Raw genomic sequence first — 14758 nt, forward strand, 5'->3', positions numbered from 1 at the left:
TACCCAAGACCTCCACCGCTTTCGGAGCCTCGCGCAGTGAACCTGAACCCTCGACCCTTTTTCTTCGCCTCTCGTCTTGTTGATTCCGGCCTTGGACCACATCAAGACCATTCCATCCAACAAGACCTCTGCGGGTAAAAGTGGCCCGTTGAACCGCCAGGCTCCAGCCACGGATGGGAAAGCCAAGCCTAAGCCAAAAAGACGGGACAGAGAGACAAGAGACACATTGGAGGGGGTGTACGTTATGATTCCACGAGTTTCTGCCTTGTTGTCTTTGTCATTCATCATTGATCGTCTCTGCGCCTGTTGCAAACCAGGTTGGAAATACGAATTGTCTTGGAATATGTCTCTAACAAGATGCCCATCTAGAACACTCATGCGTATAGTAAGTATAGTATGGGTTGTCAATTACAGGACATACAATATATCGTACCTTATGCATATGCAGTGCATGTGTAAACGGGTGGCTGCTCCAGCTCAACGTTGTTGTAAGCTTGCTTAGGTTTCGTGCCTGTATCCGAGCAGAGAGAGCATCCAATTCCCATAATTACATACACTGTGTGACAAGGCAATGTAAACAATTTCGTTACAAGCACACGCCCTCACACCCCTGCCCCGGACATGGACCATGGTCATGGCTGTGAATGTGGTGAGAGACAGACAGACAAGAGCGACAACGTAGAGCTGGAGGCGAACCGACCGGCTTCTGGGCTCCACCAAGGCATGATTCATTCATCAGCCGCCTTGCCTCGCCTCTTGTTATAAAGACCTGGCCTGGTCCCTTTCTCAACAAGTGTTACTGTTTCTTTGCTTTGAACAATCAACAATCCATTTCTCGGTCGAGGTCGTTGCGTGAATCTTTGGTTCCATCTTCTGCTTTCCACGGTTTTCGATAGACGCCTTCACTTTATCTCCAAGTCACTATTAGACCAAACCCATCTATCCCAACTCAACCAACTTCTTACCGCTCTCTCGTCGCTCACCGTCATCTTACATACTCACCGTCTTCTACGAGTATAAACATCTGCGGCTTTCATCAAATCTTTTTACTTTCTACAACCAAACTACCAACATCATGCCTCCTAAGCGAATCCGTTGCACCGCCGCCACTTGCCGCGAGCCTGCTCAGCGCATCGTCGGCGACTGCACCTTTTGCCAAGGCCACTTCTGCGGCAAGCACCGTCTACTAGAAGACCACAAGTGCACTGGTCTCGAGGATGTAAGTTTCAACGTTGATCCATGTTGTGGACCTCGACTAACAAAACCCCCAGTGTAAGAAGCAGTCTCACGAGCGCAACGCTGCACAACTCGAGGCCGAGCGAACCCAGGTTATCCGGGGCGTGTAAATCGACCAACGAGATTCAGATTCACTATCTACCTACCTACCTTATTCTCCCACCAGATGGGTTTCGGACTGGAGGTCGGCGTCACTCCCAAAGTCCACGATGCGCAACTCTTGGCGGCCACGACGTAACGATGGGATTGGATTTCGAGACAGCATCTGCATGAGATGAGATGCAGGGCGTTAATCCGCCATTGTATATTTCTTTTTCTCAGTTGAGGGTGCGATGGCGTACTGGATATGTCTTGGGGACATAGTTCTCCCTTATTTCTAGCGGGGTCTGCATTAAATCAATTCTTTCTTCACTTATCCATTGCATGAAATGTGTTCATCATTGATTGAGTCGTGCGAATACTTGGAATATGGCGATCATTGAACGAATTCGTTCAAACCGACATGCGCAGAAGCGGTGACATTGCTTGACTCAGAATGGACTGACGATCGGTAGTCTTGGCTTTGATTACGTGTTGCTCGAGCCTGGCCGTGTTGGATGCGACTTTGCGAAAAGCGAAAGGAGACCCTGCTGTATTTCGCCGGCTTATCTCCGATATCGTATCGGGATGCAGCGTTGATCTCGTGAGCATCCGTCTGGGTCGTTTACTCGATAGCGCCATCGAGGCTAGACCACGAGAGTCCTTTGTGAAAAGACTAATCATTAAATAACGGCGGACAATAGGGTATCAATGGGTATCAATGCACCCCAAAGATGCTCTTTCAGATGTCACTTCTCAGCGCTAACCTTCACAAGGCCTCATACACGTGGTCAAATCGTCTCCTGCCAGCAACTTCTGTAGCCAACTCGATCCTGGGGATTTATTATGGGGGTGGTTGGTTCCGGGGGCGGGGCCGAGGATGGGGGTCAATCATCGAATGTCAGTGAGAGGTGAGAGGTCCTCATCATGCAATATCACCCTCCTCTTTCACAATGTCTTGTGAAACCTCCGTCTTGACTACTGCACCATTTTGAGCCTCCAGTTCTAGACCCTCGGCTTTGATCTTTCGACCTGCCGACACTTTTGCTCGATCCGCAGCCTTGCATAGTCCTTCTAGGCCAAGATCGCATTCGCCGCATTTGCGCCCAACAGGTAAACATACTGACTGTCCCAATCCTACAAGAAGATGATTGATTTCGTGCCATCGGTCTTGTGGTAGCCATGACTGGAGAGTCGTACGAGTCTCCTCTGGGTTCTTGGTTTTGTGCCAACCCCAGAGGTTCGTGATACGGTGTACATGTACATCAACACCAATCCCCAGATGCTTTCCCCATGCTACCGACAAACACAGATAGCCCATCTTGGGACCGACGCCTGGTAGTGATACGAGGCCCTCGATCGTGTCAGGGATATCGCCGTCCCATTGATCGCGGAGGATCTCGGCCGTCTGCTTGATATACCTGCATGAAAGTCAGCCAAACCTTGGTCCTTGACAATATATGCCGATGGCGGTAGCACAAACTTTGTCTTATTGTTGTGAAAGCCAACAGCCCAGATGAATTCATTCAGAATCTTGGGATCGATCGCCAGAACGTTATTTAGGTTTAGACCTGGAGGCGCACCCGGCTCAAACGGTGGCAGCTCAGTTTGTAGTTTTCTCATGACAACGGCATTTACCGTGTCTTTTGTCTGACTCGACAGCATGAGCGCCACCAATGTATGAAACCTTTGATCTTTCGGCGATGCGTTTTTGTCTGCCAAGCGTTCGCAACCCATTGTGTCAACGGCCGCACCGTGGGCTCGTCCGCCCGGCGCCCTCATCTTTCTGACAGTATCATACATTTCCTCCCAACCCGACGGCGGTTCTATCTTTATGGTGCCGGTCGTCGCATCGGTAGCTTTGCGGGCGGGCTTGCGAACGCGGCGCGCCCTTGCTGGGGGTGATGGGATGGCATCGAGGTCTTCGTCAACAGGTTCGGACTTGACGGCTTGAGGAGATGTTGCGACTTCCGTCTTGACCGCCGTAGCTCGTTTTCGTTTTCGAATAGGACCTCCAATATCTTCGATGTCGCCGACTGCAGGTTTGGTCTCTTCTGTCGATGCGAAAGCGAATTTCGCCAAGGCAGATCTTGTAACTCGTCTCGGTGGTGAGGATGATTCTTTTACGCGATCGAATAGCTTCGAGGTGTCTTTTGATATTCTTGACGAGCGCATTCTGTCAGATTCTCGGTATTCCGATTGTTGAACTGGGATATTGTAGATTATCTTCCAGTCGCGACTCGTCATGGAACCCCTTAGGCAAATGACATCGAGTGGATTACCAAACGGCCCCACTCTAGTAGACGATGGACATATGCAGTGGAGATACCCCGGATTTCAAGTAGAGTCTGCTTAAGCTATTATGCAAGACTAAAGATATGCTAAATAAGTCAATTGATCGGTCAACTATTAGATCGTTTGAGTTATTAATGAATTTGCAATCGAATGAATAAATTCCGAGAAACCGACGGAGTGCTTGCAACCCTCTTAGAACCTGCTATGTGATGTCCGAATCGACTATTGATGAGCTCCCAGGTAGGTATCTTGAGAATCGAGTATCATGACCATCAAGGTGCTGTGTAAGTCTTGACGCAGCCAAAGGCTCATATGTTGCCTGTTGTAATATCATTAGCTCTAGTCACTAGTTATTCAATACCTAGAGGACTGTACGGATAGTCTAAATTACATCCTTGTCGTTTTCTATTCCACTTTCACTGGCTTATATTTGGACGGGACTTACACGCAAACTGAACATCCATAGCTTCATATAACACCTCATGAATATCAGCGGGCCGTAGGTACGGATCCCATACAACACTGTATCAATTACACCGGTCATATTGCGTTGAATTGTCTATCAAGGTTCTCAGGACTGTCACATATTAATAGCAGCTCGCCGACGCAATTTGAGGAAACTGGTTTTGTCATTCAACATAAAATTTTGATTATCATTCATTTATACTACATTTTAGGTCATTAAATCTTGGGCTCGAGCTTCTGCATGTCGACGACAGCACGGATGCAGTCACCCTGCTTCATTGTCTCAAAGGCGTTGTTGATCTCGCCGAGAGTCTTGCGGTGGGTGATGAACTCGTCGACCTTGAGGTCACCCTTCTTGTAGTCGGCAACGAGCTCGTTCAGTTGAGAACGGCCCTTGACACCACCGAAAGCACATCCTCGCCACACTCGGCCGGTAACAAGCTGGAATGGTCGGGTGGAGATCTCCTGGCCAGCGGCAGCAACACCGATGACGATGGACTCACCCCAACCCTTGTGGCAGGCCTCGAGGGCAGCACGCATGACACCAACGTTACCAGTGCAGTCGAAGGTGTAGTCGCAACCACCGTCGGTCATCTCAATAAGCTTGTCCTGGATGGACTGGTCACCGAGCTCGGTGGGGTTCACGAAGTGAGTAGCACCGAACTTGTCACCCCACTCCTTCTTGGATGGGTTGACGTCGACAACAATGATCTTGCCAGCCTTGCGAGCGGCAGCACCCTGGACGACTGAGAGACCGACGCAGCCAGCACCGAAGATAGCAACGTTGTCACCCTCCTGGACGTTGGCGGTGATGGTAGCAGCACCGTAACCGGTGGTGATACCGCAACCGAGAAGGCAGGTTCGGTCCATGGGAGCATCGTGCTCAATGGCAACGACGGAGATATCGGCGACGACGGTGTACTGGGAGAAGGTGGAGGTTCCCATGAAGTGGAGGAGATCCTTGCCCTTGCACTTGAATCGAGAGGTGCCGTCGGGCATCAGACCCTTACCCTGGGTGGCTCGGATCTTGCCGCAAAGGTTGGTCTTTCCGGACTTGCAGAACTTGCACTCCTTGCACTCAGGGGTGCTGTTGGGAAACTGGTTAGATGATGCGAGAATGGTCGAGGTAAGAATAAGACGTACTAAAGAGCGACGACGTGGTCGCCAGGCTTGACGTTGGTGACGCCCTCACCAATGGACTCAACGATACCAGCGCCCTCGTGACCGAGGACAATAGGGAAAGCACCCTCGGGATCCTTGCCGGAGAGTGTGTAGGCATCTGGTAAGCATTAGTTGTCTGTCTACGGAGCTTTGACAGCTTGATGACGCGGGTAAAAGAACATACCTGTGTGGCAAACACCAGTGTAGTAGATCTGAATTCGGACCTCGTTGGCCCTGGGGGGAGCGACCTCGATATCCTCAATGGAGAGAGGCTTGCCGGCCTCCCAGGCAACGGCGGCCTTACAAGTAATGGGCTGGCAATGGCATCAGTATTCTGTTCCCAAAGGTTTCGCATCATCATGCACAGCGGGGCTTCTGTGATGGTGAGGGGTAGGGAGAGAAGAAGAGAGAGCTTGCTAATGTAACATACCTTGCCAACGGTAGACATTATGATGGTGTTGTGAGGTGGGATGGAGATTGTATGTCGAAGAAGGAAAGAAGAATGGTATAACAGACAGGAAGACAAACAATTTAAAGGGGATGATGGGGCTTTAGAAGGTTGAATGGAAGCTTGACCCGTTTCCAGGAAACTGTTTATGTAGGCATAGAAAAGAGTAGGGAACCCGCCCGCGTTCAGATCCCGATCACCGAGCTACTCCGGTGCGTGGTTGCGTACCCCGCAATTGGAGCTCAAATCCACATCCGGACTGAGATAGGTAACCTGAGGCGGCTTCGGACATGAGATTATCGCTCATTGGGCCTATGACGCTCCGTTTGCCTCTGTTTACGTGAGAAATATGGTGCGGAGAGGCTTGCTGGGCGTGCCAAGGTTCTGCGCCATTGGTGTCGAGGCCGAAATAATTGGTAAAGATAGCCAAACAACCTCACGGACGAGACACTGAGGAGAGACAAAAGCGGGGTCTTCCATCACTTCCTTCGGCAGATGAGACCGATCCGGCCGTCGGCGGTTCATTCAGCGCCGGCCAGTGAGTCAAGATGAGAGGCTCTCATTGCTTCACGGGGTCGGAAGACCTCCCGTACAACTCCGTGCCCACTGCCATTTGGCTGTTGGTGATCACGTTAATTGTCTTCAAGTTGAGGTTAAAGCGGACCTAGAGCCGAGTCTTCGGGAGAAGAAGATAAGAGATTCTCTTAGAACATCTCGAGAATGTCACAAGAAGCAACACACATGCTTCCCATGCAAGCATCGCGGACGACCTAACTCCACCATCCGTGGATGTTCTCACATTATGTTCCGATTTGAATACGACCGACCTATTGCCAAGTAACATCACGGTGGTGGCTTTGCCAATGGAATTGAATAAGTATTCAATGTGGACGCTGATCATCAGAGCCTCATATTGCTAGCTGCATGGCATTTAACGAGTGAATCGGATTCACGTATACGAGTTCTGGAATAAAAGTAGGTAGAGTTTGGAGACAAACACAGCATGAACAGCGATACTTTCAAATCACCAATTGAAAACAACAATGATCCATTCGCCAAAAATCTTATTTGAATGAGCTTGGATTGCTTTGAGAACAAAGAGAAACAAATGTCATAGGCAGGGGTGACGGCGCCGGATAAACCGCGGCGCGTGTTACCCATCGCGATAGCTCCAAAAAATATCCAAAGCGCGTTCAGCTTCAGCAAACAGAAAAAGCTGTAACTCAACATTGCACCCAATTTACCATCCGTCGCATCGCCAAGAACACACTCATCGTATGCAAACATAGCGCAAAATATACCATCAATAGCGAAAGACTAGCTGTCTCGACGCGCCGAGTCGGTCGACCTAAATCTGAAGCTTGAAGAGCTCTCGCAGCATAGCTTCTTCGCATCATGGCTTTTCGATTCGTCGTGGACTCCAGCCCACCTAATAGCCCAGTACCATCGACCCCCGGCAGGTATGAGGATGATGTCGGCGAACATCCTTCGACAACTCCTGGTGGACCACCACCACCATCCTCGGCTCCCTCTTACACACCGGCCGGCGCACCATCAAGTTCTCTGTTTGGTGGCATGACCGATACTAAGCCTCTCAGCTTTGGGGTATCCAACACTGGATCCGGAAGGAATCTTTTCGGGCGGGATAGCATCTCAAGCAACCACCCACTTGGTCGGTCGATAAGAGGACGACAACCTTCGGGACTGAGTCGTCAATTTAGCGCTGCCGATGAGGAAGATGAGGACGAAGAGCAAGATGTTGAGGAGGAGATGGAGCTTCCGCCACCTCGAGGTAACCTTTTCCGAATGTCTGCGGCTCCAGATGACCGCCCACGTGAAGTCGATGCCGAGATCGAGAAATACATCGACCAGGATATTGCTGATGATGGGGAGGAGGACGAATATGAGGAGGAAGAGCCAGTGTTCGAGCGCGAAAGCTCTGAAGAGCCCGATATGTTTCTCAACATGAGACATGACGACCGACCTTACGGCCAGCCCATGATTGGAGACGAGTCCGACCTCATGGTGCTTAATACCCCGGCCGCGACAACTCGAGTGCGCAGAGAAGCAGAAAGCATCTTTAGACAAACTTCAGCCCATCTCGGCATGTCGGGCCGCCAGGAGGGTTTCCAATTCGCATCGATCGCCAAGAACTTATATAATCAATTTGATCCCGCCCAAATTGTTGAGCCTGAAGACATGATTCTCGACACCGAAGAACTCGTATGTCGACTGTACGAAGAAGGAGTTGGACCCGAAGAAGATGTTGAAAAGATGGACAACTCTCTATCCAACATCACATTCCGCCTTACTCAGTTATGGAACAGATGCGTGGACGGGCTTCCCCAACCAGAAGGAGAGGATTTCGCTTCAGTTGGCCCCGGGCTCAATACACAGCCATTTGAGAAGGCTGCTTACATTGCTCAACTGATACTCCGTATGCACCACACTCGATTCGACACCAATACCGAGGAGGAGAAGACACCGCCTTTACCCGAGATCATGTTCGATTGGATGCAGAACAGCCACAATCTCTATCCCGACCAAGTTCGCGATATCAGTCGCCACAACCCTAGCCCTGCATGCCATAGTCTATTTTGGCAGACTGTGCGATGCTCTCTGCTTCGTGGAGATGTCGGAAGTGCGTCTCAGCTCTTGAGAAACGCTGGTTGGGAGCATGTTCGACGGGGCCCTCGAGGTGAGTATGCATACATAGGCAAATCGCTCGAGAACGTCAGACGGTTCGCTGCTGCTACTGCCGACATCCTGGACCAATGTCCGGCTGTGAGATCGGAATGGGATATCTGGAATAGCAACTGGACTCTTTTCCGAATCCAGGCCCGCGGCTCTCTGAACCGAATGACTCTGTTTGCGGAAGGAAAAGAGCAGGATGTGCAAGATTTGATGGACGATGAATTCAACCCTCAACCACAATCACTATCGTCAATGGCTCGAAAGGCATCAAGCCAGATCCCCTGGGATATCTACGAAAACCTGCAGACCGTGTATGGTATCATGCTCGGAAACCATGAAGACATTATGGAAGTCGCCCAGGATTGGTGTGAGGCGACGATAGGTCTCTTCGGATGGTGGGACGACGGAAACCAACGCCATAAAGCACTTAGACTTTCGCAGTCGCAATTGCGAGCGTCGTCCCGCTTTGCTGGCTCCGAGGACTACTTTGATCGACTGGCAACTGCCTTCCATATGGTGATTCAATCAGACCTCAATCCTAATGTCATGAACCCCGTCGAGGTTGCAGTGGCCTCTGCATTTGAAGGCAACGTTAACGCCGTGCTGGGTTTCTTGAGAATATGGTCATTGCCTCTGGCATGCACCGTGGCGGAAGTTGCCTCTCTTGGTGAATGGCTACCCGCCCCTGACGTCCCCAGCTTGTTCCCTACTGATAGTCTCGATATGGACGATCTTGCGCTTCTAGGCGTGACTCAGCCAGGACCTGACGAGCTCGAAGGCATCAAAGACACAACCCTTGTCCTGTACGCTAGGGAACTGGCAGGAATAGAGCAATTGTCACCAGAGCGTGACGGATGGGAAATGGCCATTCAGGTCTTGGGTCGAATGGACTCGCCGGAGAAGTCAGAAGAAACCGTCGGCGAGCTTCTTAGGGATCTTCTCGAGACCCTCAACGAGAACTCGGGCCCGACTGTTGATAAAATCTGGGCGATACTGAACGATCTCGGCATGATCAACTACGCCGAGGAAACAGCAGAGGTAAGAAAAATCCAATCACATCACTGATCCTAGCTAACCTGAGACAGACATTTGCAGAGATTCTTTCCAAGGAGTCTCATCGCTACGGCGAGGCGCTTTGGTACTATGCACTGTCTCACCGATCGGACAAGGTTCGTGAGGTACTGAACCTACTCATGTCTTACTCGCTTGTCCAGTCTACAGTCTATCCTTCAGAGAAGGATCTTGACCATGAATTGAAGGACTTATTACGAAAGCGAACCGAGACTTTGGAGAAGCGTGCCAAGCAAGATCTGGAAGCAGCCCAGCTGCTCGGTCGAATGCTTAGTGGCTATGCTACACTACGCAAGTTTTACGAGCTCCGCGATGCTGAAGACTTCGATAACATCTCACCAACTAAAGCTTTGAAGATGAAGAAGCAGGCTGCGTCCGCGTTGGTGGCTGTCATCTCCAGCTCCGATGACAATATTCGTGGTGGACTCTATGACGAAAGCAGGGATGCAGTAGTGAGTGAGGATTTCCTCTTGGCTCTCCTGGGCGAGGCCACCGTTTTCATCAACCAGTCGCCGGCCGTTGTCACACTTTCACAAATCGATGTTCTACTCAAGGCCATTGAAGATCTTCAGACAGTTGGTGATCGAGTTTACTCAGCGTGCGATGACTTTTTCAACCTTGTGCTGGCATCTGCACAAGGCCTGAAGGGCTCTACACCGCAGGGCCTAATGGCCAAATCAACAGGTGGTCTAGGCGGAAGTTTCATGATGACCGGAAGCACCATGTTGGTGAATCACTTGCACAAGTCGATCTCCGCTGGAGCAAAGGTCAACAGAGGATGGGATTGGAGGAAGGGCTGGATTGCAACAAGCAAGGGCGAAGATGTCCTCCGAAAGTTACGATTGGGACTCGCGAAGGATTTGGCAGCCCTTTGGCTAGAAGATGCAGACGGAGCTGTCTCGTATTAGAAGGCATGTATTTGAACAAGAATGATGATCGGTTGTTTCGACCGACAAGTCTGGTTAAGGCGAATGGACGGCAGCTCTTGGTAATGGGAAGAACGAGCAAACTGCACTTGATGCTCCAATATAAAGAATATATGTGTATGATAGATAATTCACGGTTTTTAATCAGGCGTACAAGCCATTATATTTTATCTGATTCAAGACCGTTGAAGCAGAAGCGGATGATAGCGGATGACTTAGACGCTTCCCCGCCGGTGTTCGGACAAATGAGGCCCCACATCCCCCGGATCTAAAGTCTCGATCTCCAATCCGCTGCCGTGAATTGACAATTGGCTAAAAAATTCCACCCCGATCTCGCCCCCACCAATGAGTTACACCAAACGGACAAGGGAACTGCATTTTATTTCAACATTGGAAGGAGAACCCGAAAACTTATCCTTCATAGTCGCCGTGTATCGCCCAACATGGTTTCAATGGAGGTTGCCAGCCGCTCAGGCGGTGCCATGACGGTAAGTGATTACCTCCAACACAACTTCTATCTCAATTGGCCCTCCGGTGTAATACAACAACGAAATCATTGTGACTGACTCAACTTGTATAGCAATTGCTGCGACGCTCTGGTCCTAACGCTATCCGATCGACTGCCGTTCTTTCTTCCAACAAGAACTCACGAAGGAACTTTTCTACCGCCAAGTCCCTCCCACCCACCTACGAGAAGCTCTACACCAAGTACACTGATGTTCGTCGTGTGCTCGGCAAGCAGCGTTTGACTCTCGCTGAGAAGATCCTCTACAGCCATCTCGACAACCCCGAGGAGTCCCTGCTCAGCAACACTGAGAATGGACGAGACATCCGTGGCAAGGCCAACCTGCGCCTCAACCCTGACCGTGTCAACATGCAGGACGCTTCCGCCCAGATGGCTATTCTTCAGTTCATGTCCTGTAACCTCGCCAAGCCTGCTATTCCCGCAAGCATTCACTGTGACCACTTGATTGTTGGATCTAAGGGTGCTGAAGATGATTTGTCCGCTGGTATTCAGACTAACAAGGAGGTTTTTGACTTCCTTGAGTCTGCGGCGCGCAAGTACGGAATGGACTTCTGGCCTCCCGGAGCTGGTATCATTCATCAGACTGTTCTTGAGAACTACGCCCTTCCTGGATTGATGATGCTTGGTACCGATTCTCACAGCCCCAACGCTGGTGGTCTTTCTACCATTACTATCGGTGTTGGAGGTGCCGATGCTGTTGAGGCTCTTGTCGGTGCTCCTTGGGAACTTAAGGCTCCCAAGGTTCTCGGTGTGCACCTTGTTGGCAAGCTGAGTAACTGGGCCTCTCCCAAGGATGTCATTCTCCGTCTCGCTGGCCACCTTACTGTCCGTGGCGGTACAGGCTCCATCATTGAGTACTTTGGTGAGGGTGTTGACAGCCTAAGCGCAACTGGAATGGCCACTATCTGCAACATGGGGTAAGTTCAGTCTCAACAACATCGATATGAATCTTGGGCCTTACGCTAACTCGTTCCTTAGTGCTGAAGTTGGTGCCACTACCTCTATCTTCCCCTACACACAGGCTTCAGCAAGATACCTTGACTCTACTCGACGATCGCAGGCAAACAAGAACATTGAGGCTCTCGAGAGCTTTGCCAGCAACAGTTCTGACCCCGATGCTCGATGGCAGTTCAAGGCTGATGAGGGCGCCGAATATGACGACCTTATCACCATCGACCTCTCCACTCTCGAGCCTCACATTAATGGACCTTTTACTCCCGATCTGGCCACCCCCCTCTCCAAGTTCAAGGAGGTTGTTAAGGAGCAGGAATGGCCTCAAGTCCTCTCTGCTGGCCTTATCGGTAGCTGTACCAACAGTTCCTACGAGGATATGACCCGAGTCGAGAGCTTGCTCAAGGACGCCAAGCAGGCCGGTCTTAAGCCTGCTGCTGATTTCTACATCACCCCTGGAAGTGAGCAGATCCGTGCTACTCTCGAGCGTGACGGCACCCTTGAGACTTTCCAAGAGGCTGGTGGTATTGTTCTCTCTAACGCCTGTGGACCCTGTATCGGCCAGTGGAAGCGACAGGATGGCATTGAGAAGGGTACCAGCAACGCTATCTTGACCTCATACAACCGAAACTTCCGCGGTCGTAACGATGGCAACCCCGATACCATGAACTTCCTCGCTTCTCCCGAGATCGTTACTGCCATGGCTTTCGCTGGTTCTACCACCTTCAACCCTGTGACTGACAGCCTCAAGACCCCCGATGGCAAGGACTTCAAGTTCTCACCACCCCACGGTCTCGAGGGTCCCCAGACCCCTTTCGAGTCTGGCAACGCTGAGTTGGGTGTTCTGTCCCAAGCCCCTGACCCTAACGCCAAGATTGCCATCTCTCCTACCTCTGAGCGTCTGGCCTTCCTCGATCCCTTCCCTCCTTTCCCCTCATCCGACCTCTCAGGCCTTCGCGTTCTCGTCAAGGTTACCGGCAAGTGCACCACTGACACTATCTCTGCCGCTGGCCCTTGGCTCAAGTACAAGGGTCACCTGCCCAACATCAGCACCAACACCCTCAACACCGCCATCAACAAGGAGACTGGCGAGGTTAACGCCGCCTACGATCTTGACGGTTCCAAGCACACCATCCCCGAGCTTGGTCAACTCTGGAAAGACCGCGGCCAGGAGTGGCTGGTCGTTGCTGAGCACAACTATGGCGAGGGTTCTGCCCGTGAGCACGCTGCCCTGCAGCCTCGCTACCTCGGTGCCCGTGTTGTCTTGACCAAGTCATTCGCCCGTATCCACGAGACCAACCTCAAGAAGCAGGGTGTCGTCCCTCTGACTTTCGAGAACGAGGCTGATTACGACAAGATCGCTGCTGGTGACGAAGTCGCCACTGTCGGTCTTTACGAGATGCTCCAGAACGGCGGCAAGGGAGATGTGCAGCTGCGCGTCACCAAGAGCTCTGGCGAGGAGATTCTCATTCCTACCAAGCATGCCGTCACCAAGGATCAGGCTGGATTCATCCTTGCTGGTAGTGCTCTTAACTTGCTGTCCAAGGGTATTTAAGTCGAGCATCGATCACCGGTCCTCGATTCGTAGACAAGCTTTCATTTAAGGAAACCAGTTGAGGTTCTGAAATGACATGTGAAAAGTATTTAATGGTCTTTGCGCAGGCTATGGCAAAGAGATAGAGGGGCGTTTATTGGATGGGTGAAAAAATGTCTAAGCGATAGATTGTATATAACAACAAACAATACCAGTAGTCATTTGAGTCTTTCCGTGATTCCATACCGATTCAGATGAACGATATGCGTATCATACCTAGCAAGATGCAGCGAATTCTTGCCAACATCTTGAAATTAAACTGAGAATCACATGCTTACGTCGACGGAGCCAATTTGTGATGCTATTGGTGTTCTTTGTTTGTTCTTTGTAATCGTTTCTTTATCTGTTTCATCATGTACTGGAATTATCCTTCTGTTTATTTGCATGTTTGTTATCCCGCCGGAGCCTAGGGAGTTCTTTCGAAACTCCTATATTGCTCGATGCCATCAAACATCAGTGCCGTTAATTCCCTCTACAGAGCTGTTGAAAAAAGCGCTCTGCTTCTTTGGTCGACTTGTCGACATGGCGCTTACGCACAGCCGCCATTGCCTCGCACTCTCGGAACCAGGCACAGGCCTTAAGCCATGCAGGGTTACTGCGTACATAGTCCGGTAGTTCTTCCTCAGGAACATCTCCAAAATCCAAGACTTTCTTGGCGGCTCGGGGTTCTGGTGGCTTAAAAGGAGGTACGTATTCAGCATTCTCGGGGTTTTGGGAATTACCCTCCACCTTGCTTGCCTCGGCGAGTAACCATCGTTTTCTCGCCATGAATTTACCAAACCAGGCCTTACGGCGGGGGCGTCTTCTGATCTCTTCACACTTCCTTTTATACCAATGCTGTGATCGGTTATGCAACCTGTGAATTGCAGGGTTCACAGGCAGAAAGACCTGTTTGCCTTTGTATAGGGGTAGCCCTTTCTGGACGATGCGAGAAAATAGTTTAATCCCGGGAGGTGGACGTAGGCGGGATTGTCGGTATATTATTGAATCAAAATAGATCGGGTTATGGGCGGTCGGATCAAAAGTGATCAAATTGGAACGAGACCTCTTTGTCTTTGTACGCACGTTTTTGGAAATCCCCTTTTGTGAGCCAAACACTTGCGAATTCCCTAACTCCCTGGCAGACGGCGGTTTTGACAAACCGTCCGGCAGCCCCTGCGCTGTTGCATGAGGTTTTCCATGAGAGATCGATGGAGAGGCCGACCTATCTCTCTTCGCATTTATTCTCGCTTTGTCTATAGAGGATGCGTCTGGCCCCATGATTGCAATGTGTGCCTTTGGTTGTCTGTGTTTGCGTGGCCCTTTAAGCGGCT

General features: G+C 50.8%; 5 protein-coding genes across 5 annotated transcripts; 3 read left to right on the forward strand and 2 right to left on the reverse strand.

Annotated features, from left to right (window-relative positions):
* Positions 1-1075: 1075 nt before the first annotated feature.
* Positions 1076-1346, forward strand: FIESC28_11543 (uncharacterized protein; the record flags this gene model as incomplete). Its single annotated transcript, XM_031165665.1, has 2 exons — positions 1076-1219; positions 1272-1346. 2 exons carry the CDS (start codon positions 1076-1078, stop codon positions 1344-1346), a joined length of 219 nt encoding a protein of 72 aa, XP_031010272.1.
* Positions 1347-2239: 893 nt separating this feature from the next.
* FIESC28_11544 (uncharacterized protein) lies at positions 2240-3489 on the reverse strand (the record flags this gene model as incomplete). The annotated part of the gene is made up of 2 exons (XM_031165666.1): positions 2240-2735; positions 2798-3489. 2 exons carry the CDS (start codon positions 3487-3489, stop codon positions 2240-2242), a joined length of 1188 nt encoding a protein of 395 aa, XP_031010273.1.
* Positions 3490-4290: 801 nt separating this feature from the next.
* FIESC28_11545 (uncharacterized protein) lies at positions 4291-5683 on the reverse strand (the record flags this gene model as incomplete). Its single annotated transcript, XM_031165667.1, has 4 exons — positions 4291-5161; positions 5218-5353; positions 5420-5549; positions 5666-5683. The coding sequence occupies 4 exons, from the start codon at positions 5681-5683 to the stop codon at positions 4291-4293; spliced, it is 1155 nt and encodes a 384-aa protein (XP_031010274.1).
* Positions 5684-7078: 1395 nt separating this feature from the next.
* FIESC28_11546 (uncharacterized protein) lies at positions 7079-10356 on the forward strand (the record flags this gene model as incomplete). Its single annotated transcript, XM_031165668.1, has 2 exons — positions 7079-9415; positions 9463-10356. 2 exons carry the CDS (start codon positions 7079-7081, stop codon positions 10354-10356), a joined length of 3231 nt encoding a protein of 1076 aa, XP_031010275.1.
* A 461-nt stretch (positions 10357-10817) lies between these two features.
* FIESC28_11547 (uncharacterized protein) lies at positions 10818-13406 on the forward strand (the record flags this gene model as incomplete). Its single annotated transcript, XM_031165669.1, has 3 exons — positions 10818-10862; positions 10955-11817; positions 11879-13406. The coding sequence occupies 3 exons, from the start codon at positions 10818-10820 to the stop codon at positions 13404-13406; spliced, it is 2436 nt and encodes an 811-aa protein (XP_031010276.1).
* Positions 13407-14758: the final 1352 nt, after the last annotated feature.

Source organism: Fusarium coffeatum, assembly GCF_003316985.1.
Source record: "Fusarium coffeatum strain FIESC_28 chromosome Unknown BRIP53273_contig_426, whole genome shotgun sequence".
Classification (NCBI taxonomy): domain Eukaryota; kingdom Fungi; phylum Ascomycota; class Sordariomycetes; order Hypocreales; family Nectriaceae; genus Fusarium; species Fusarium coffeatum.